We start from the raw sequence: 24485 nt of genomic DNA on the forward strand, positions 1-24485 counted from the left end.
TTCCGCGGCGCTCACGGCGTGGGGGAGGGGGAGGGGAGGGGAGGGGAGGGGAGGGGCCTCCTCGCTCAGGCCCGGCCGCGCGCCCCCGAGCCCGGCGCTCGCCGCGGCCGCGCGCACGCACGCACGCCGGCGCGCACGTTCCCCAGGAACCCGGAAGTGCGAGGCAGCGGAGAGCCACGTGGGTGGAGCTGGGTCGCAGCTCGCATGGGGGAGTCTATCCCGCTGGCCGCCCCGGTCCCGGTGGAACAGGCGGTGCTGGAGACGTTCTTCTCTCACCTGGGCATCTTCTCTTACGACAAGGCCAAGGACAATGTGGACAAGGAGCGAGAGGCCAACAAGAGCGCGGGGGGCAGCTGGCTGTCGCTGCTGGCGGCCCTGGCCCACCTGGCCGCGGCCGAGAAGGTCTATCACAGCCTCACCTACCTGGGGCAGAAACTAGGTACCTCCGCCCCGCCCCCCGTGCCCTTTGAGGAGGAAGGAAAGGGGGTTGGCTCCCTGCCTCGCCGCGGCCTCCGGCTCCTCTCGGCGCTCCCGGCTCACCTCCCGGCGACCCCTTCCCTCCCCCGGCTCCCGCAGGCCCCGCCCACCGGCCTCCGCTGCCGCCGGGGCTGCGGCTCCCACCGAGGGGTGTCTCCGTGCGTGCCCATTGCACGGATTGGTGCCCTCAGTGAGAAGTTAAGCAGCCTGCCCGCTGACACTGGCCAGAGGAGCAGACCTGGGCAATGCAACCTAGTTAGAACCAATGAACACCTTTGCAGCCCGGCCTCCTAAAGCCGAGGCCCCTGAGAGTTGCGGATGGCGTCCTTACCCCTTCTTCTTAGGCTGTCAATAAATAATTTAAAGCATGAGGAAATAAGCGAGTACCGGACAGGAAAGGCAAGAAACGTGCCTGACACTAGCAAGAGGGCACTTGGGGGAAGATGGTAAACACTTATCATTGCATCATCATGAATCTTGGCCCCTGGAAGTGAGGTGAAAGAACGGATTCAGCCGATTTTTACTAGCTGAAATGGTATGAGTAGATCAGAAGGAAATAAAATACGAGGAAGCCAAGGGCTGTGCATATAAAATATCACTACTTATCATGGCCAACAGTACCTTATTATGGATCCTGGAGCTTTCAAAGGGGTGTTAGTATTTTGGCCTGTTTTTAGACGTTTCAGTAATCGGAAGCACAGGGGCTGGTATGAATGGAGGATACATCTATGCAATAGGAATAGAAAGATAAAAGTTGAGTGCAGATTCCATTTTGATTTTAACCCCCAGTTTCCTTCTATTGCCTGAAGGTGGCCACGTCCCTATGGCCAGGGGACCATGATCAGTAATCCCCCCGGGGGGGGGGGGGGTGTGTGTGCAGGGCTTTCTGAGGTCTTAACCTGTGCCTTGGCTGTTCAGATAATACCTTGTTGTGTAGTATGTTGACTTACTGGCAAAAGTGCTCAGTTAGATTCACCCTGTGCATTTTTTTCCCCCACCCCTTTTTGCAGTGGCACTTCTCACAAATTTGCAATTGCTGTTGCAGTGTCATTGTTACCCTTTCTGTAGATCGGCAAATTGTCTACGCGCGCACCTGTGTGGGTAGGTGACAGATCTCAAACCAGAATACCTGCCTTTGAACTGTCAGATTGTGTTTTTATCCATATGATTTGTAAAAAGTTGGTGTCCGTATTATGATTTAAGCATATACTTTGTGTATACAGTTGGCCCTTGAACAAGAGGGGTGTGAACTGCATGGGTCCACTAATACACGGATTTTTTTTTCGATAAATACAGTGCAGTAAATATTTTTCTCATCCTTTATGATTTTCCTAACATTTTCTTTTTCTCTAGCTTACCTTATTATAAGAATACAACATAGAATACATATAACCTATGAAATACGTGTTGACCTACTGTTTATGTTATCAGTAAGGCCTCTAGTCAACCATAAGCTATTAGTAATTAAATTTTTGGGAAGTCAAAAGTTAATACCCGGATTTTTGGCTATGTGTGTGTGTGTGGTGGGGGGGATCAGCTCCCCAGCAAACCCTCTCCTACCCCTGACACTGTTCAGGGGTCAACTGTATTTGGAAGTGGGGAAGATTCTGGCCATAAAATTGAAGGTGGGTAATTTTCTGGCAGTTTTAGTTGTTTTTAGATTCTCTCACCTCATGAAGAATGGTGACTGACCCCTCAGGGCCATGATTCTTAATTTGTTTAAGCTCATCTGTGAGATTTTGATGAAGCCCATGCACTTACATGGAAAATACATGTGTAATACGATTTTGCATATAATCTGAGAGGTTTCCATTCAGTCGGATTTCCTAAAGCCTAGTCACGGACCCCAGTTTAAAAATCTGCTATTCTAGTTTCAGTTGTATGTGTCTGGTTTTAGGTAAACAGCACTGGCTGCCCTGTGTGTTAAGAGCAGGTGTAAAATCATCAGGGTCTCAGCCTTGGGTTCTGTGAAATGGCCCTTGTCACATAAAGTGATGAGTTCTGCATGGACCCCCTGCTTGCATGGATGAGCCTGAAGGCTGCACCGTGAAATTCACCCGGGAGCAGTTGACACTCTGAAACATGCCCAGGCGTGGTTCAGGCTCCCAGTGATCTGTCACTTCTGAGTGAATGTTCTGAGAATGGCACGTTTAACTTTAACGCCTCATTAACTTCTTCAATGTATAGTAAACGTAGGTTCCAAATTTTAAATTTTTAAATTTGCAGCTATCTTACAGTGTTTTGATACTGGAATGTTTGTGATATCAGCAGGCTTACCATATGATTCTGTGATTATTAGGTGGGCTCTATTTTCTTAATTAAACCCTTGGGGAAAAAGTTTTGTGTTGACACTTAAGACATTCCCATGTTCTTCACATCCTTTGGTAATTAGAATGTATGATATTTTTTTTTTAAAAAAAGCAAAACAAAATGTTTTATGTGTATCTTTAAACATTTAAAAAACATGATCCAAACACGTGAGTCTTTCTGACCTCACTCTTGTGACTGATGTTTATCAGAGACCTTGGCAGTGAATCCTGATTATAGATGCACGTGTGGGCAAACACTTTAGGCAAAGGATGGACCTGACAGGGAGCCTTCTGTTCCTGTACTGGCTCAGTTCTGAACAACTTTGGGTGGAGCCCTTACCTTGGAGCTTTCTCTTTGCTTTGAGAAGAGACTATACCTGTTTGGGGAAGGATCACGGATAAAAATATGCCATCTCAATGCCTTTGGAGGACTTTAGGCCATACATCTCTCCCTTTTGTTTTGTTACTGGAGAGTTTCCTCAACCTCTGGTTGCTAGAATTTAGCACGGTAGAAAATGACTTTAACTTGAGAACCAACGTTTACAAACTATCATTAACAAAACATTGTGGAATAAAATACTCAATTAGACGTTTCACATACTCCTTTAATACACTTGTTACTTGAAATTTTATCCTGTGAGGTGGACTGTTGAAATCTTGAAAAATAGTGAAGATACAATACAAAGAGCCTTCTGGAAATAATTCAACATAATCCTATTTTGTGAGTTCAAAAAATTGAAAAGAGGAAGATGTCTGGTGTCCCTGCTTCCTTGTTTCCCAGTAATGAAGGAAGACCAGTCCCCTCTGGATATTCCTAACCAGGGTAGTAAATATTTAGGATTGTGCTCCTGAGAGCTCTGAGAAAAGAGACCAGTTTAAAAGAAATGCGTTGGTGGTCTCTCCCCTCCTTATAGTGTCCCTTGACATGGTTTCACATACTGGTGACTGATGATTATTGATAAGCTTTTCAGGATACTCTTTGCATCTGTGTGGTGTTTCCACTCCCTCAGAGAGGGTAATCTGATGAAGGAAGTTCTTTTTCACTCAGAGTTAAAACTGTCACTAAGGCCACCCTGTTAAGAGGTGAGTACGCAGTTGAGAGTCACCTCACTAGCTTTCAAATAGGTGGCTACTCTTGTTTATATTATATGAAGCTCCCAATTTACTATAGAGTTTTAGAAGCCCAATTAGGTAGTATTCAGGGTCTTCTTACGTCAGTTACAAATGGAAGGGAAGGGGACTAGTGTTATGCAACATGCACTTTGCTCCAGGCACATTATATACCAGATGTGATTTCATGTTGTCTTCTTGGCTCTATTACTTGTTTCGTGTTAAAAACCACAGCTAAGGTTCAAAGTAGCCAAGTCATTGGCATATCACACAGAGTATACATTCGGAAGCTGGAATTGGGGCTAAGTCTGTCAGACTTCCAGAGCTTTTAGGTTTTTTTTGTTTGTTTTTTTAAAATTTTATTGTTAAGTAATCTGTACACCCAATGTGAGGCCTGAACTCACAACTCTGAGATCAAGAGTTGCACACTCCCCTGACTGAGCCATCTAGGCACCCCATAGATTTTGCATGGTACTCTCGTTACCTACTTAACCTAAGACATTTTTTCTCCTAAACTTGGTCACAGAGGTCTATTTATTCCATACTGTCACTTCACAAAATCTGCAGGGTTAGACTAATATAGGCAGGGAAGGAGGGCAAACCCTTCAGGGTACAGTCCTGTGCGGGATGTTAGTGCTGGGGTCAATCCAACTGTACCACATGGTTTTTGCTGCTATTAGGAGAGGAAATGATTTGAATACTAGTTACTTTGTCTAGGCAGTATACTGAAGAAAGCATTCATTCCACAAACTATTAATTTGATTACTTTTACAACTATTAACTACAACTACAAACCTAGAAGGTTGGTCACTTAACTTATTCCACAAACTATTAATGCTTAAAAATAAGTTATAAGTGACCAACCTTCTAGCTTTACCCAGGGCCAGGGAGCTTCCCAGGGCGTGGGACTAAGGGCTTTCTGAGAAGCCAGACTTTAAGAGCCAACTGTGAAAATCGTGGATAACCTTGGACATGCTGGTCACAGTAGTAGGAAAGGATGTAAGATTCATTTCTTGAAATATAAACTGGGCAGTGAAGTAGAAACAACATTGTGAAATGTTTCATTTGTCAAAGGGATATTTTACAAAATGCCTCGATAAATAATTTTTCACTCTTAATTGACATGTATAAAAGTAATAAGTTTATTCATTAAAGCATTCTGTGTATAGCAATAGAAAATGTAAACTGTCATCCATCTCTGAGGTTTTTATATATTTCTAAGAATTACTGTTTTAAAGCTGCACTTTCTTTTCATTCTCTTAATGTCTTGCCTGTGACCCTTTCTTTTTTTTTTTTTTTTTTTTTTAATTTTTATTTATTTATGATAGTCACAGAGAGAGAGAGAGAGAAAGAGGCAGAGACACAGGCAGAGGGAGAAGCAGGCTCCATGAACCGGGAGCCTGACGTGGGATTCGATCCCGGGTCTCCAGGATCGCGCCCTGGGCCAAAGGCAGGCGCCAAACCGCTGCGCCACCCAGGGATCCCTGTGACCCTTTCTTTAGTGCAGAATTGCTTAAGAAAACATCTACAAAGCTGGCTCTATAATTATTAGAACTAGAGTTGATCATGTGTTAATACCGAGTAAGGAAATGATCGATGCCACTTGATCCCTATTAACTGCTGAAAGGGATGTATTTTGTCTTTTTTTTAAAATTAAGTAGCTCCATGCCTAGTGTAGGGGTTGAACTCAAGACCCTGAGATAAGAGTCACACGCTCAAAAAAAAAAAAAAAAAAAAAGAGTCACACGCTCTACCAGGCACCCCTGGTTCCCCCCCCCCCCCGATTTCCTTTGGAAATGAGTTACAGCAATAGTTATTTATAATTATAAATATATAATTTATATATATAAATTATAATAATAATAATTTATATATATAAATTATATATATAAATATATATAATTTATAATTACTTCCTGCACTTAATCATTCACAATGTGGTGCTTATTTTGTTATAATCTATTGTATAAACCTTATCAAGAGTTCCAAAGATTTCTGGGTGCCTGGCTGGCTCAGTTGGAGGAGCATATAACTCTTGATCTCAGGGTCATGAGTTCAAGCCCCGCATTGGGTGTAGAACTTACTTAAAAAAAAAAAAAAAACTAAAGATTTCCTTTTTTTCCCCTGCGATCCCCAGATTCTGTGTTCTTGTGTAAGGGTGATACATGTGTTTTCCATTTTCTGGTATAGCTTAAAAGATTCAAAGGAAAATTCAGCCCTGATGCAGAAATAAAATTTTCTGATTTATCAGGAATAACAACAGTGTTTTCCAGTTGGGTATTCTCTTTTGTTTTAAATACATGTATGTGGAAGGAGGGCTATTTGGATTCAGGTTGATGTCACCTGCTAGGTTAATTCTCCTCTGAAATAAATATGAATCCTCATTGAATTGGTTTGGGGGAGAATCGGTATATGGGTAAGGAAATCATACACTCATCTGTTACTACACTAAGGAGGTGCACCAGGCATTCATTTCTTATTCTTCAGTGAAATTATGAATCACAAAATATTTAAATTCCAATCATAGGAGTCAGAGAATATGGTAGGTGATAACTCATTGAGCTCAGCAGACTCTACTCCTTTCTTTTTGGTTTTTCTTTTTTTAAAAGATTTTATGTATTTACTTATTTGAGAGAGAGGGAGCAAGAGAGAGAGAGAGAACAAGCCAGGGGAGAGGGAGAAGCAGACTCCTCGCTGAACAGGGAGCCCAGACAGGGGGCTGGATCCCAGACTCTGGGATCATGACTTGAGCCAAAGGCAGGTGCTTAACTCACTGAGCCACCCAGGCGCCCTTCCTTTCCTTTTGGGTGCTGGGAGGTGTTCTCTCCTAGTTTCTCTTCCTTACTTGTCATTTGCTAATGTCATTTGCCTCCCAGGGGGCCAGTCCTTCTTCAGCAGGAAAGATTCTATCCGTACCATCTATACTTCCCTGCACAACGAGCTGAAGAAGGTGGTGACTGGCCGCGGTGCCCTCGGGGGGAACGCCCCCCACGTGGAAGAACTACTTTCCCACCTGTCGGAGCAGCTGTGCTTCTTCGTGCAAGCCCGGATGGAGATCGCAGACTTCTATGAGAAGATGTACACCCTCAGCCCACAGAAGTTCATCAATGCTGAGGAGCTCGTTGGCCTTTTGGACACCATCCTCAAGAAATACAGCTCCAGGTGAGGAGGGAAGGAGGGAGGCATGGCCAGAGCAGCCTCTCACTCCCACACACACTAGCTCCTTCCCCACATTCTTTTTTTTTTTTTTTTAGATTTTATTTATTTCTTCCTAAGAGACACAGAGAGAGGCAGAGAAGCAGGCTCCCTGCAGGGAACCTGATGCAGGACTTGATCCCAGGACCCCGGGATCATGACCTGAGCCAAAGGCAGATGCTCAACCACTGAGCCACCAGGGTGCCCCACTTCCCCACACTCTTATGAGGAAAATCTATGATGAAATAACTGAAATAGAGAAATAGCTGTTTTACATTTTATACATATTAACGAATGGGTATACATTAGGTACCTCCTTTGGGCTTCATTAACACCATGCTGGGTGGATACTTCCCTAAGCAATAACCAAGGGCCAAGAATGAAGTAATCCTTAAAAGATGTATTATAACTGATTTTGCTGCTTCAAAAAGAGTTCACACAGCAAGAACTGTATATAAACTAATGTGATTTTTTTTTTTTACAAACTATTATTCAAATAAATGTCCCTTACAAAGTAATCACCTTGATGAGTTATCCACTTATTCCTCTGATGTAACTAACCATTACTTAAGATGTGTTGGAAACTCCTTTATAATTGCTTTCTATGCTATTCTATGCCTGTGGCAAAGTTTTGGTTTTGTTTTAAACTTTCTTAGGGGAGACAGGCATCTGTGATTTTGAGGAGGGCATACTTAAATTTTTTTTGATAGCCAAAAAGCTATTTGTAGCCAATTTAATTTTTTTTTTTTTTTTAAGGAATCCAACTTGGTTTCCTTTATTTACTTATTTATTTATTTATTTATTTATTTATTTATTTATTTATTTATGATAGTTACAGAGAGAGAGAGAGGCAGAGACATAGGCAGAGAGAAGCAGGCTCCATGCACCGGGAGCCCGATGTGGGATTCAATCCCGGGTCTCCAGGATTGCGCCCTGGGCCACAGGCAGGCGCCAAACCGCTGCGCCACCCAGGGATCCCATCCAATTTAATTTTTTTTAAAAAAAGATGTTGATCAGCTGGAAAACTTATATTTGAAGGAAATTGCTGCTTTCATTTGTGAGCCTGCCTGTAATGTATTGCTCACTTCCTGAGCCAAAAAACAATACCAAAGGATTTTGAGAAGCATTCGGTGTTATTGTTCGGCTGTAGAAAGGAATGAGGTATTGATATATGCCACAGCATCCATGAACCTTGAATAATTATGCTACATGAAAGAAACCAGTCAGAAAAGATCACATGTTGTATCCTTCCAGTTATAGGAAATGTCCAGAATAGGCAAAGTCATAAACACAGAATATAGATTACAGATGACGGACACAGAAAATGGTTGGGGTGAAGGTGAGAATGGGGAGTGACTTCTAATGGGTACAGGATTCCTTTTTGGGGGGGTCATGAGACTGTTCTAAAATTAGTGGTGATGGTTGCACAACTCTGTACTAAAACTACTGAATTCTATACCTTTTATAAAAGAGTATACATTATGTATGTGAATAACCTAGTAAAGCTGTTATTAAAAAAGAAATAAACAGGGGCTCCTGGGTAGCTCGGTTAAGCAATTGCCTTTAGCTCAGGTCATGATCCCAGGGTCCTGGGCTCGAGCCCTGTGTCTTGAGCCCTCCATCGGGATCCCTGCCCAGCCAGAAGCCTGCTTTTCCCTCTCCCTCTGCCACTCCACTTGCTTATGCTCTCTTGCTCTCTTTCTCTGTCAAATATATAAATAAAATCTTTTTTAAAAAAGAGAAAGATTTTAAAAAGAAATAAAGCTGTGCAGTGAACATGCAAACATTCTTCCCCTGGACTCATATTGTTAAAATGTTGCCATGTTTGCTTTATCTCTCTGTTTATATAATTTTATTACCCCTCCCACATTGTTTGGAAGTCATATGGGAACATCATAACACTTCACCCCCAAATACTCAGATTGTATCTTCTAAGAACTATACAAAACTGTAACATAGTTTTCTCACTTAGGAAATTTAGCACTGATTTTTTTTCTATCATCAGCAGTAAGTAGTCCATATTCGGACTTCCCCAATTGTATCCAAAATGTCCTCTTACTATTTTTTTTATTGTCATGTATTTTTTGTTTTTATGATATATTCTAAATTTTTGTTTCATCTATTTTTAGTAGGTAATACATTAATACATCTCAAAATTTATAAAGCACAAAAGAATACATAGTGAAAAGTGCCCCTGTTCTTCATCTACTTAATTCCCTTCCTAAGAGACAATGAATGTTGTTAGCGAGTTCTTCCTATCATTCTTGAGAGACAGTCTCTGCATATAAATATACACATTTTCATTTTATAAACAAATTTTACATGGTAACAGATTTTCTATGTTTGGAACTTTTATTTCTTCCTCAAACCTGATTTGGATTTTTTTTTTAATAACATAATTTTTTGAAATCCAAAAACAAAAGTACAGTTTGAGATCTAATTCTCAAAGGGAAGAGATCTCACGTGGTGATTCCCAAATGTTAATGTGAAAGTGGTTTGCTGAACCATTTGCAAAGCTTTTTTTTTTTTTTTTTTAAAGATTTTATTTATTTATTCATGATAGTCACACACACAGAGAGAGAGGCAGAGGGAGAAGCAGGCTCCATGCAGGGAGCCCGACGTGGGATTCAATACCGGGTCTCCAGGATTGCGCCCTGGGCCAAAGGCAGGCGCCAAACCGCCGCGCCACCCAGGGATCCCCCATTTGCAAAGCTTTTTTTTTTTTTTGCAAAGCTTAAGAAAAGGAACCATACCTGCCCCCTGCCCTTGCCCTGCCCTTCTTCCTCAAGAGGGTAAGATTTAGTGATTCTCAGTTGAGTGCCCAGAAACTTCTATGTTTTAAAAGTTCCCTGTGATATTGAAAATGGTCTACATGAAAAAAATTGTTTGGATAAATGAAAGAGAGGTACCAGCAGTGGAATATACTAGGTACTGAACTTTAACAGTGTGTATATGTATGTGTGTTTCATAGGAATGATTATTATTATTTAGCTATTTTTATTTGATTAGATTTGTGATCTATCATCTTTTACCTTCTTTGGAACATCCTATTTCCCAGATCTTTGAGAATTCCTTCCATTTCCCTCAAAAGCCCAGCTTTCATTCTTGAAGCTCTTTAGGACAGAGTGGTTACTCTTGGAATCTGATAGAGCCAGGATACCGGGCAGGGTATCACCTAGGTCAAGGTGTTTTCATCTTTCTCCGTCTTCCACTAGTGCTGCCTTTATCTAATTAATTACTGATTACACATCCAAGCCTGAAAATTATCTCAATTGGAAACTTGAAGTTAACATAAATCCCTTAGTTAACAAGTTCTGAAAAGTTGAAATTCTGTACAATATGTTGATTTTGGAGGGGGAGGTGGAATTATGGTAGGCGAAAATTAACATACTTTGCCTTTTGCCAGGATAATATTCTTTTTTCTGTAGACCTTTCCCCGCCCCCCTTCTTCTTTTTTTCTTTTCTGTAGACCTTTTGATTTGGTATCTGTGCTATACCAAACATTTCTTTCATGGTTCCAGTGTTCTAGAGAAGTAATTAATATTTTGGTATTCTATTGTATTGAAAGAGTTAATCCTTCTCACAAAGGACCCAAGTTTATCTTTCAGGAAATGTTTATTTGCCCCAATATATCTGATCCATGTCAGAGCACTTCTAAAATAGCATGTGAATCTTTTATCTTTCAAATGATGAAATGCTTTTGTATTAAAAAATTAACATGCATGATGTATAACATGGAGTCTAACTTGTGGACATGATTTGAGATGCAGATTCTGTGTGAGTTATTGCAAGGTCCAGTCTGCTTTCAGAGAAGAAGGGGAAGCACGTTTTGTTTTTTTTTTTCTTTGGAAGCCACTTGTGGTCAGAGTAGAGTAGGGTTGGGACTCCTGGGTGGCTCAGCGGTTGGGCGTCTGCCTTCGGCCCAGAGTGTGGTCCTGGAGTTCCGGGATCGAGTCCTGCACCGGACTTCCTGCATGGAGCCTGCTTCTCCTTCTGCCCATGTCTCTGCCTCTCTGTATCTCTCATGAATAAATAAATAAAATCTTTAAAGAAAAGAAAAAGAGTAGAATAGTGCTAAAGGTTTCCCTTTCTGGCAAACTTATTACATTATTAAGCAAATGTAAATTATTGCTTAAGAACCACAGTCATTGTGGTGCTGCATTTCAAATTGAATAATTAACATTAATCATATTAGTTTTTATTGTGTACCCTGAGGAGAAAAAAATACGAGTTTAGCTCATACAGGAATAGGGTGTCTACTATTCCTTGAATACTTTTGAGGAGAGGAGGAACTTGGGTTTTTTAATCTCCCCCTCCCTCCAGGGAAGCATCATTGGAACATTTTTTGATTCTGTAAAATTCATTCTGAATTTACTTACCTAACTCTTATACAGTGGGCATAAAAGAAGATTCTGGTTAATTTTTCTGTTTCATAGTTAAACAAACCTGGAAGATGGATTATAAATGCAAAAATTTACTCTCCTAAGTCAAGAGTATAATTTTAAGAAATAATTATTTTAAGGAAGTAAATTATTTATGCATTCTAGACAGTTTTTAAAAATCCCACTGGTGGGGGCACATTGGTGGCATAGTCGGTTAAACATCTGACTCTTGGTTTTGACTATAACAATCCTGTTGTGGGATCAAGCCCCGAGTCAGGTTCCTTGCTCAGCATGAGTCTGCTTAAGACTCTCTCTCCCTCTCTTTCTCCCTCTGCCCCTCCTCCCTGTGCGCACCACCATCTCCGATAAATAAGTTAATCTTAAAAAAAAAAATCCTTGATATGACAGTAATATATCATTAAGTGACATATCCTTTAACCATGATTTTAGAGCTAGATTTTAAAGAATTTTTTTTTTTTAAGATTTTACTTTTAAGTAATCTGTACACCAAAGTAAGGCTCACACTTACAGTCCTGAGACCAAGAGTCGCACTCTCCACTAACTGAGCCAGCCAGGCGCCCCAAAGAACATTTTTAAAAATTGAGTCACATAAAAATCCTGTTGGCATTTTAGGGAGCACAGTTTTTTGATCTGAATGCTTCAGATGACAGGATTCTCACCAAGGGCAGAACTGTGATTTCCTTAGGCCTCATGTCCCTTTCCCTTCAGAAAAAGATTTGTGATGATAAGTGAAATTAACAGTTAGTTGTGTGTGTATCGTTCAACAAGGTGAATTTTCGCCCATGGAAAATTTCATAAGACCAACAATAGTGCCATTTCTGTGGGACACCTTCTGCTCTAGGCATTCAGCATGTCTAGATCTTAACAGTAAGGGCTGAAGGCCTTCTGTTATCTTGCCCCAGCCTATCTTTCCAAATTCATCTAAGGCCCATCAAATGCCTTAAATTGCACCCAAACTCTTAGTAGAAAAGAAGCTTTGAAGAGAAATCTTTAAGGATTTTAAGCAGAAGCCAAAAAATCCATAATCTAATGTGTTCCCCATAACTATTTGCCATTTCCTACCTTGGCTCATTATTTGTTTTGCCTAGAATGTCCTTGAATTCGGAGAGAAGGAAAAAGATGTTTTTCTTCTACACTTCTAAATTCTCAGCAGGGGGCCCTTTAACAAAAGACAAATTAACAAGAGAATAACATACCAGTGTATTTAATGTAAGTTTTGTGTGTCAGGGGAGCCTTCATAAAATAATGAAGACCCAAAGAAGCTGTTAAACCTGTGTTTTCGTGGTAGGTTTTGTTAAAAAAACAAAACTGAGCCGAGTACATTTGAAGAGTTGTGGGAAAATGTGCTAGGATGAAAAAGGGTATGAGCTAAGAGGAAGCCGCAAGGCCTGTTCTTTCAGATTCCTCTCTGTGTCCCATTGCCTTTGGAGATAAGGATGCTCCTTTCCTTAGAGTAGAGGGAAGGCACCTCTCGCTTGAGGGTTTTATGATCTGCTTTAGGGGAGGGTTAGGAAATCTTTGCTGCACATGTTTCTTAAATGTATTCATAAATTAGTATACCAAGATGCCATATTTTGGGGTAGTACGTTCTGAAGCCTATCATATTGTCATATCATCTATCAGTTGCTCTTGCCACAATCATTCTGTATAACAGAACACCCTAAAATTCACACACATAGGCTTGCAGGTCTCCTGGAAGCTGACTTTACAGGCTTGGCTTAGCTGGATAGCTCTGCTTACCGCTGTTCTCACTGGGCTTGGCTTATTACTATGAGCTTTGGGTTTGGTCTGCTCCACATGTATGTGTTCATTCTGAGCCCAAAGTGAGTGGGGAGCCAGCTACGCAGTGGCTTTTACCCAAGTGCAAAAGAATAAGCCCAACCAAGCTCGTTTTAAGCATCAGATCTGCTAACATCCCTTTGACCAGAGCAAGTCATATGACTCAGTCCATAGTCCAGGGGTGAGAAAGTATACTCCACCTCTGGTGGGAAGACCTGCAGAGTCACCTGGTAGAGGGTGTGGATTCAGAGGTGATTAAGAATGGGGCCAGAAATGTAAGCCCTCACCAAGTTTCATGGCTCAATTCAAATTCAGTCTCCCTTAAGGGCTGCATAATCGTTCAACCAAAAGAAGTTGCTCCGTTTTCTAAAACCTTACTGTATTTTGTACTTCTCATAAGAGATGTGTTAACTACTTACTTGTATCCATTATAAGTACCTCTTTCTACCATGGGAAATCTCTATAAGGCAAACCTTTGGCTAATGCATCTATCTTCAGTGTATTTATATTTAAAAATTAGTGAAAACATTGATTTTTTTATTGTGTTAAAATATACATAACATAAAATTTACCATTTTTAAGTGTATAGTTTATGGCATTTAGTACATTCACATTGTGCTAGAGATTTATTTTTCATTGTTTTTATCTGACTTCTCACATACTTGGGACCTGGATACTTCTTTTGGAAGGAACTCCTTGATGTGGATTTGTGAAGGAGAGAATTCTCTCTCTCTCTCTCTCTCTCTCTCTCTCTCTCTCTCTATCTCTCCCCCTCTCCCTGCACTCCTCTCTTTTTTGACTTCTTTTAGAGCAGATGTTCTCTGTAAATTGTTGTCAACTTATTCCATATTTGGACTCTTTCATGCTTTTCAAGCCATAGTTGAGGTTTGTATTTTTGGATTACAACAATCTAACAGATCCCCCTATAGTGTGAGTTGTAAATGGGTATGAGGCACAGAGCAGAATGGAAATGGGAAAATGATACATCATAATGCTAATCTCAAACTCTTGGCAGAATAACATTAACATGATTTTTTAGTTCTTCTTAAGGATGAAAAATAGCTTCAGCATTCACATTCACCCTAATAAATGTTGAACATTTAAACACTTTTAAGATATGTTTATGAAGAGCCTGTTCAGAATTCTTTCTGAAGATCTGTACAGAGAATTCATGTTCTTTCAAGGAGAATGTTAGATATAAATGATTTCCAATGAAGCAGGAAAAATAACTTAGAGTATTATTATTTGTGGTAGAATTTTCTTCAATCTCATAATATTTTCCTCAAGTCTTACTGTGTTCAAATTCCTTGGGAAATTTTATTGATACCCATCATTATAGAATCTTATGATGCTTTATGGCCATTAAGCGTTAAAGGGCTCAAAGGCTAAGGAGGTAGGAGCATTTTGTACAATTCAAAGATTTTGAGACGTGGTGAAGTTGTGTGTATACATGTGTATTAGATTTCATAATGCCTAATTCAAAGCATGCAATGTTTGAAGAGTCCAAATTAATTAATTAAGCATATAAGCTAGAGGATTTAAAATCTAGTTTATTCTGATTTTTTTTTTTTTAAGACTTATTTATTTTAGAGAGACGGAGAGCTCCAGAGACAATGAGTAGGGGGAGACATAGAGGGAGAGAATCTTTACACAGACTCCTTGTTGGGCTTGCAATCTTTTATGGGGCTCCATCCCACGACCCATAAGATCATGACCTGAGCCAAAATCAAGAGTCAGATGCTTATCGACTGAGCCACCCAGGCACCCCTATCTTTCGATTCTTTGAATGTATTATTAGGCTGAGACCCTCCACCTATGTTTTAGCTTCCCTCTCTCGAAGCTAATTGAAGGTAAAATGCTGGTAATAGGGGAAAAAAATTGTCATGTGAGTAACTATATCCTTATCACATGATAATGAGTTTCTATCTTATAATATCCAGCTTAGTATGGGCTCTTTAATGTTTAATAATCCCTCTAATTAATGTTTAAGTGAATTTTTAAACTCTGGCTATACTTGTGATGATCTTTTTTCTTAACTTTTTCATTGATAACCAGCATTTTCCTCTTCGGTTGGGGCTGAAACAGCTGTATGAGAAGCTTCTGTCTTGTTGACAGTGAAGCAATTAACTTGCATGGGTCCAGGCCCGTAAATCATCTCCCATGGTTCCTGAGGCATAAGATATGATCAGTAAATGCTAGATCTTGCCCACATATTTAAAACGGTCACTTGCAGATGCTTTGGGCCTTTGGGAAGAGTATAAGGGCTTGTTGTTGGCTCCTTGAGAAGGAAGGTGCACTAGGCCAGGCAGATACTGAAACACCCCCCCCACCCCCCACCCGTGGAGAATTTCTCAGAAGAAGAACCCTGAGCAAGAAAGCTCTAAGAGGTCCATACAGGGAGGACTCTCCTTAACCATTGTTACAGAATTTCATCTAGATCACAAACAATAGAATCAAGGAGGCAGAGAGTAGGATTCAAGTCTTAACCTAGTTGGTTACCATGTATACCAAACCTCTCCTGAATCTCTAGTATGTGCCATATGTTCTAGAGATAAAGGAGTGAAGGAAGTAGGCAACTCTCACTTCTCCTCGAGGAGCTCAGAGCAAAGGTGACCATAGGTCCCAGTTTGTCTGACAAATTAGGTAATGAAGCTACTCAAGTGGGAGACAGGTATTAAGAAACTAGAGGATGTAATTGGGGTCACCCGACCTAGTCTGGAGATGAACAGAGGAGACGTTTTTAAGGAAATGAGTCTGAAGAGGAGACCTGAAGCATCAGAAGATGTTCTCACTTGACTCAGGGTCTATGCACGTGGCCTTTTCCCTCTTCTCCCTGGAAGGAGGTATTCCCACATCCTCTCCCCTCCTACTACCCAATATTACTGTTACCAGTGAATTAGAAAAAATGTTTTACAAATAGCAGGTTAACAATCCATGAGTCATAAAGTTAATTTAGTGAGTAGTAATCCAATTTAAAACATAAATGTTGAAATGTTAGGTATTTGTTATTTAGCTACCATTTTGTTTTTAACTGTGATGAAATATGAAGGAAATTTGGGAACTAGGATTGAATATGGCTTATCTTATGGAGTTACCATAATACCTTATGGAGTTCCTATGAATATTAAGTTTACATGTATTATATACATGTTTTAGTGACTTTTTTTTTTTTAACCTCTAGCTCTTTAGGACCACATTCTGAAAAAAGGATGCTGTGTTTTGATGATTATGTTAGTTATACAATTCCCAGAATAAATAAAATAGGCCAGGAAAAAAAGTACAGCTAATTTAATTTCTTTGTATTTGAAAGGAAGGCAGCCACTACTCTCATCTTTTGTTTAAATATCAGGCTATGTGGGGCACCCAGGTGGCTCAGTGGTTGAGCGTCTGCCTTTAGCTCAGGTCATGATCCTGGGGTCCTGGGATCGAGTCTCGCATGGGACTCCCCACATGGAGCCTGCTTCTCCCTCTCCCTATGTCTCTGCCTCTCTGTGTATCTTCTCATGAATAAATGTATAAAATCTTTAAAAATAAATATCAGGCTATTTCCACAGGAGAATATGATGCTGACATCATTCTGAGATGGTGAAGTTATATCAGGATAACTTTTGATTTATTTATTTATTTTTGTTATTTACTTATTTTTTAAGTGGGCTCCACATCCACAGCATGGAGCTGAATGTGGGACTTGAGCTCACAACCCTGAAATCAAGACCTAAACTGAGATCAAGAGTCGGATGCTGTTCAGGTGTCCCAGAACAATTTTTTAAAAGAATCAACATGGAGCTCTTCAGTCTTTCCTCCTACCGCCCCCAAATGGAGTAAGATTTGCCTGGCCACCATGGTGTGCTGTTTTGAGGATGGAAAATGTCACTGTGGAGTAACACTTCTACTTATTTCTCTTCATTCCCCTTCCCCTCTAGATTTCACCACCCCATCCTCAGTCCTTTGGAAGGCAGTTTCCAGCTGGAGGTGGATGTCCTGAGCCATCTTCTGAAGGCCCAGGCCCAGGTCTCCGAGTGGAAGTTCCTCCCGTCTCTGGTGAACTTGCACAGTGCTCACACCAAGCTGCAGACTTGGGGCCAGATCTTTGAAAAGCAGCGGGAGACCAAGAAACATTTGTTCGGAGGGCAGTCTCAGAAGGCCGTTCAGCCCCCACACCTTTTCCTCTGGCTGATGAAACTCAAAAACATGCTTCTTGCCAAGTTTAGCTTTTACTTTCACGAGGCGCTGAGCCGACAAACGACTGCTTCGGAAATGAAAACGTTGACTGCCAAAGCCAACCCAGACTTTTTTGGGAAGATTTCCAGCTTCATCCGGAAGTATGATGCTGCCAATGTGTCCTTAATCTTTGACAACCGAGGTTCTGAGAGCTTTCAGGGTCATGGCTATCACCACCCCCATTCCTACAGAGAGGCCCCTAAGGGTGTGGACCAGTATCCAGCCGTGGTGTCCCTGCCCAGCGACAGGCCCGTCATGCACTGGCCCAATGTCATCATGATCATGACAGACCGCATGTCTGAACTGAACAGCTTGGAGAAGGTGGTCCACTTCTATGATGACAAAGTTCAGAGCACCTACTTCCTAACCCGCCCAGAACCTCACTTTACCATTGTTGTCATTTTTGAATCAAAGAAATCTGAAAGAGACTCCCACTTTATTTCCTTCCTCAATGAGCTCTCACTTGCCCTTAAGAACCCCAAAGTTTTTGCAAGTCTGAAGCCTGGCTCCAAAGGCTAGCAGGTGATTTGTGTGAAAGGTTTTCAAGACTGGAAAGTGTGTTCCTAATTGCTCTAATGATCTACTGTGGTCTGTGATTAGAGTTTCCATCCATTCATGCTTCTTTGAGAGCTAAATTAAAGACAAATCTTCCCTAATTGTGTTGCACACTTTATAAGCAATTAAGGCCAATTGAATCAAGTATCCAAAGAGTAATCTAGGAAGTGATCATGGCTACTGTGTATCTCCATGGTACAGCAGAGTTCTTTCAGTATTTTCTCCCATTTTCCTTTATTTCCTATAGACAGAATATTGATTGGCCTTTGGTTTGTCTTTCCACATGTTTTATATTGTTCTAAACTTTGTTTTAATGCAGTTCCACATGCCTTCTCCTCTCCCCTTCCAGGACCAGTAATTGAGATAAGAGATTAAATGGCCTTTTCAGAATCAAGGACTGTATGTTTTCTATCTCATAAATTAGCAAATTAACATGAAAGGAGTTTTATGATTCTCATCAACAAATTAGTATTTTGGATGCCAAAATCAGTCTTGGTGAGAAATTTCTGTCAGTTATTAAAAATCAGGGGTGAATCAGAGTGGTCATGTAATATCAATTTTAACAGTTTAGAAAACTCCCGTGAACACTTTAGTAGTCATGGGTTCTTCTGGGGTGATCTACACACCTAATATGTTTGTCTTTACCCTTATGAAGGTGAATTTTTTACTCTGTTTGAAAATTAGTATAAGCTCTTATGTGGGGTTTCTTCACTCCTCGGCATATTATCTACTTGGCTTTCTGTTTATCACCTTTCTGCTGAAATGTATGTTCATGTTTGGCTCCACTCCCTGCTTATTCTTAGGCCAAAAAAGCATGTAGCCTTCATTTTTCGGCCACTCTTCAACATTCATGCGACTTAGCCTGCTTTTATAACTTCAAAAGGTTGGTCTCGATACCTTGTACTTGCTAAAAGTCAATTGTGCATTCAGAAGACCTCTTCGTAGCTGAGTAATCAAATCAGTACTTAATTTAAGCACATCTGAATTTGGGTTTCATGCCTGTCTCCTCCAAATTACTTTTAGAAGCAGTGATACATCTTAACACCTGCTGCCTTAACACCCTCCTTCAGTCGTGTTCACGAGGAAGTAGATGGACCCGTGAAGGCCTAATGGGCTGTGGAGAACGTCACTCCTTGGTTATTGACTCAGAATGAAAATAAGCCACAAAGAGTCATTGAGTTTTGTTACTATTTGATAGTTCCTTCAATGCTTGTATCCGACGTAATGATCAGATCGGTCCAGTTTGGTCCAGTTTCTCATGATTGCATGGAGCCATGGTTTTCCTGGGCCACAGCCGGCAAGCTGGCAGTGGGCAGAGCCATTCCCAGCCTGTGCCAGGAGGCCTGCCTGCCTCAGGCGGGACCAGCTGCTGGAAAGGACCTACTGGTCTTTTTTCTATTTCTTTCTTTCTTCCCCTCCCCCTTTTTAAAAAATAAAAGTCCTGTAACTAAAAAGCCAGTTTGCTTAAAATAGGTAGTGATTTACTTCTACATTTTATTCACTCAGGTTCTTTACAAATCTGAACATTGAACTTACATAAAAAATTGAAAACAACTGGAACTAAAAAGTCCACAATCATTTTTCTTCCCTTTTGTGTTTTACCAAGAAGCTGAAAAAATATCCCTTGCTGTTTATGTATTTTTCCTAGATAAAACCACCATTAGCCTTAATGTTTGGTCTCCCATGTACTGAAAAGAAATTTACTTCAGTGGAACAGGGAGAAGAGTGTAAATAAATCTTACATATAATATTTACGTAATCAGTCCTTGTCTAGAATATATTTAAAAAGGTGTATTTATTTTTAAGCATATTTTGGTTCAAGCCAAAAAACAAAGTGATTCTACTCTGAGATTTGTCCTCTAAAGTAATTGATGAAATGGATCTGTAAAGTCTGTGTCTTGCTAACTGGAAGAGATTAAATCTGCATATTTTCTGCAGACTGTTTACTTTGAAATTGTTTCTAAACCACAACTTGGTCAGTTTTTCTGTGTAGCCAGGGGCGTGGTCAACACTCACTGAGTTTGCCAACAAGGCCATCAAGGAGTGTCTACTTTAGGATGCTGTTTGGACACAGGCTGGACGTTCACAACTTTGTCCTCTGGGGTCCAACCTTGTATGTGATGACATCATGTCAAGGAGTGTGTGAAAATACAGTCGTCCCCCCTTACCTGCTGTTGTGCTTACCTGGGTTTCAGTTATCCACGGGCACTGCAGTGTGGAAGCTGGAAGCCGGGGCTTCTACCAATCATCAGGGGGTCAGTCGTAGTGTGTTGCTATATCCCAATGCCTGCATCATTCACATCACTTTATCTCACTGCACCAGGATTGTGTCATCTCACGTCATCCCAAGAAGGGTGAGTATGGCCCAATAAGCTATTTTGAGAGAGAGAGAAAGACCACATTCATATAACTTGGATTACAGAACATTGTTGTAATTGTTCTATTTTATTATTAGTTACTGTTAATTTCTTATTGTGCCTGATTTATAAATTAAACTTTGTCATCAAATATGTATGTATAGGAAAAACCATAGTATATATGGAGAGCTGGGTACTATGCGCAGTTTCAGGCACCTGTTCGGTGTTTTAAACACTCGAGGGTAAGAGGGACCTACTGTATAGCTTAATTCTTAACTGACTGGCCAATAACCTTTATGTTATTTCTTTGTGCATTTGGACATATTGTAGGAAATTTATTTACAGGAAAGAAAATAGCTGGTAACTCATTGCACTCCTATAGAGTCATTCACGGGGTCTTTAAAAATATGTGTCTACTCTCTCTTTGATCCAGCAGCAAACTTGCTTTTTTTTTTTTTTTTTTGGCTTGTCAGCCTCTGAGCTTGACTTTCTTATCTGTGAAATGGGGATAAGGAAATATGGCCTGCTTTTTATCAGAGGATATGTAAGAATGGAATGACATCATGCATGTAAGAAAGGCTTTGAAAGCTTATTTGGGCTTGAAAACTGTATAAATAAAAGATAGACCATTCTTTCCTTAAACTCAGCACTTCTCCTGTTCTCGTCTTTCTCTTCAGATCTGTGGCATAAACGTGTGCTTAGTCACTCTGAACAGTATAGTTGAGAAGAGGAGGCAGATAAATTCCTAATCAACTCACCCTCCCTTCCCTCTCTCCTTATTTTAGAACCCTCATGGTTCTTTATTCCTAAATTTTTGTGGTTGGTTGATAGCATCACTTCAGTCTATATTCTTACAGACCCATAGACATTTTAAAATTCAAATGCTTCTTAGGTTTAACCCCAAATTTGAATTGAATTAAAAGACATTTTCTTTTTCGCTTATCAGCCAGATTATCACTATGAAGTTTCCTGCTTTATCTCCATTACTACTACTCCTTGCTTCAAAGTGCATTTTGCCTGGTATTTTTGTGATCCAGTCTGCTTATGCTTACTGTTCACATGGTACGTCTTTTCCTATCCTCTCACTATTTGTATCTTTATTTTTAAAGTGTCTATGGTTAAGAACTAACCATAGACTGATTTAAAAACAGCAATAACCATCTCTGTGTGCTGCAATCTGACCATCTCTGCCTTGGGATTGAAGTGTTTAGTTTGTCGCATTTCATACCTGTGAAGTTTTTACAATCAGGACTTTACTGATAGTATCTTTAAGCCATCACTGAACATGCTTTCCTGTCTTTTTTTCCTTTTATATTAGAAGTTAGATGAAGAGGTTTGATCAGATTTCTCCCCCACCCTTTTTTTTTTTTTTTTTGTAGTGACTTGTGTATTTTATTGGGAGGCAGCTAATATCTGGCATTACCTAGGTCAGTTACGGTACTGAAGGTTACAGAATAGTGATGGTCTAATATGTCATTCCTTTTTCATTTATTAGATGGGATGTTTTTATGGGGAGAAACTTTATTTGGCTACCTTAAAAGACAGTTCATATAGGAATGGCTGGATACCTTTCGAGAGTTTGCATACGGGGACATGCCAGATGCTGGGCTGGGATCATCTGCCCTGGATGGGCCGTTGGATGTTTTAAAACAAGCAACTGTGCTCTTGGAGAAGAATTTCCACCCCTTTGTGGAGCTGCCCGAACAGCAACAGACAGCGCTGAGCGACATCCTCCAGGCGGTCCTGTTTGATGAAGAATTACTTGTGGTCCTGGAACAAGTGTGTGACGATGTGGTCAGAGGTCTGTCGCCCCCACTGGCAATACCGGGGGAGCTGAAGCCCCCACAGCAGCAGGACCTCATGGCTTTCCTGAGCTTGGTGGGCTACAGAGTACAGGGCGGGTGTCCAGACCAGGAGGATGCAATTAGCAACCAGAAGCTCTTTTCTGCGGCCCACTTCTTGGTCAGTGCACTAGCAGAAATGCCAGATAATGTAGCCGCTTTGCTAGGTGCTTGCTGTAGACTCCAGATTATTCCTACGCTGTGTCACTTGCTCCGTGCTCTCTCTGATAATGGAGTATCTGATCTTGAAAACCCAGACTTGGCTCCTCTGAAAGATATGGAAAGGTTTATGATCGTGCAGCGTTTGTTTGCCTTAGCCGACATGAACTTGGAAAGACTGCAGTCATCTGTAAAAGTTGTCACCCAGAAGGACCCTAACATTCTCCCACTAATTCTTTATATAAGCCTGAATGGACTCTGTGCTTTAGGCAGAGCACATTAATAACATGTGAATTACAAATACATGTTATCATCCAAGGCTGGGTATTTCTCAGCATTGTTAAGTAACTACTGAGTTTAGCCACCAGGTACTCAGTAAACACTTTTTCATTAGACAGTGGGTCACTAGAACAGGGCTCTAAGTTAGATTCCAACACCTGAAGAGCTGGAGGTGGGTTGTGAATTTTAAGCTAGTAAATGGTCAGACTTTTTTTCTGCAGCAAAATGGGTCCACTTACCTATTATACAAAAACAGAGGAGTCTGACACTTTGACCCAAAAATTCATTTTAAATTGTGAATGCTATAGGAAGACAAATTCTCTTTATAGAAGAGTCTGTGTTTTAGATGTGCTGATTGACAAATGAACTGTAAATGCTACTATAGTACATATATTCTGCTAAACAAAATTATACTAAAATAGTAGCAGGACACCTCTCCTTAGGGGTCTAGCTACATACTTTTTTTTTGTCATGCTTTAATGAACATAGCAATTCTATGTCTAGAATAATGCTGATTTCCCACGTACTCTGGATTTTTAATTTATAAAATAGATACTGTATCAAAGGAAAAAAAAAAAGGAATGGCTGGATAAATGCTTGATGCTTTTTCCAGTTTTTTTTTTTTTTAACATTTTATTTTTAAGTAATCTCTACACCCAACATAGGGCCTGACCTCAAACCCCAAAATCAAGAGTTGCATAGTCCACCGACTGAACCAACCAGGTGCCCCTGTTTTTATTTATTTATTTTTTTTAACTAAGCTCTGTGCCCAACGTGGGGCTCAAACTCATAACCCTGAGATCAAGAGTTGCATGTTCTATCCACTGAGCCAATGAGGCATCCCTCTTACCAGTTTTTAAAACAATGGTTAGAGGGCTCCTGCCTGGCTCAATCAGTGGAGCATGCAACTCAATCTCCGGGTTATGAGTTTAAGCCCCACATTGGGTGTAGAGATTACTTAAAAATAATATTTTAAAAAATAATAAAATAATTAGGATGAGCTTTTATATACATGAGAAATGTATATGAGTATTTCTGCCTTCTGCTTAGGTTTAACCCCAAATTTGAAACAAGGCAGCCATTTTTCCCCTTACCACAAGACACTTTTATGTAAATGTTATGATCTTCCTTTATTTCTTTCTCATGGTTACTATTCTTCTCTCTTAATTACTACTGATTATTTTCCTCTGCTTTTCTCCTTCCTTCCTTCATTCCCCAACCCACTCCCATCCCCCTTAGTTTCTAGTATCTTCCTCATCAATTCTACTGAGTCACCTTACCCCCTACCTCAGGGAGCCAGCACATACTCCAGTGGGCTTTGACCCAGTTTTGGAAAGCCATACTCGAAAGTATTCATTTTGTTTTTTTTTTTTGTGTTTTTTTTTTTTGTTTTTTTTTTTGAAAGTATTCATTTTGATTATTTTTTTACAACTCATTAGTCTTTTTCAGGCAGTGACAAAGGAAGATGTAGATGGGAAATATTCAGTATTGACACTGATGGGTGACCCCTGTTAGGCCCAGCCACTTCATGAGCACACAAGACTTAGCCAACTACAGCCAAGGAGTGCTATGTGTATCTAGTAGGTTATTTGGGATTATTTTTTGATGTGACAATTATATGTCAGTACAGGACACCCCTTGACCCCAAGGCCATCCTGGTCTCAGTCACGCCAAGGTAGGTCAGTGTTAGAGCAGTCCCTAAAGAAGAAGCAGAGGATATGAATGGCTGCTTTCTAGTTTCTAACATTAGTTCATGTAACAATTATTAAGCACCAACCATGCTAAGGATGGTGATACAGC

General features: G+C 40.5%; 2 protein-coding genes across 2 annotated transcripts; both read left to right on the forward strand.

Annotated features, from left to right (window-relative positions):
• Positions 1-61: 61 nt before the first annotated feature.
• On the forward strand, positions 62-21048 carry KICS2 (KICSTOR subunit 2). The gene is made up of 3 exons (XM_041757101.1): positions 62-439; positions 6773-7058; positions 17197-21048. Exons 1-3 carry the CDS (start codon positions 205-207, stop codon positions 18011-18013), a joined length of 1338 nt encoding a protein of 445 aa, XP_041613035.1. The 5' UTR covers positions 62-204; the 3' UTR covers positions 18014-21048.
• Positions 18648-22820, forward strand: LOC121491789 (gasdermin-E-like). Its single transcript, XM_041756955.1, has 3 exons — positions 18648-18704; positions 20245-20403; positions 21961-22820. Exons 1-3 carry the CDS (start codon positions 18648-18650, stop codon positions 22687-22689), a joined length of 945 nt encoding a protein of 314 aa, XP_041612889.1. The 3' UTR covers positions 22690-22820.
• The last annotated feature ends 1665 nt before the right edge of the window (positions 22821-24485 follow it).

The sequence above is a fragment of the Vulpes lagopus genome, chromosome 5 (genome assembly GCF_018345385.1).
Source record: "Vulpes lagopus strain Blue_001 chromosome 5, ASM1834538v1, whole genome shotgun sequence".
In the NCBI taxonomy this organism is placed as follows: Eukaryota; Metazoa; Chordata; class Mammalia; order Carnivora; family Canidae; genus Vulpes; species Vulpes lagopus.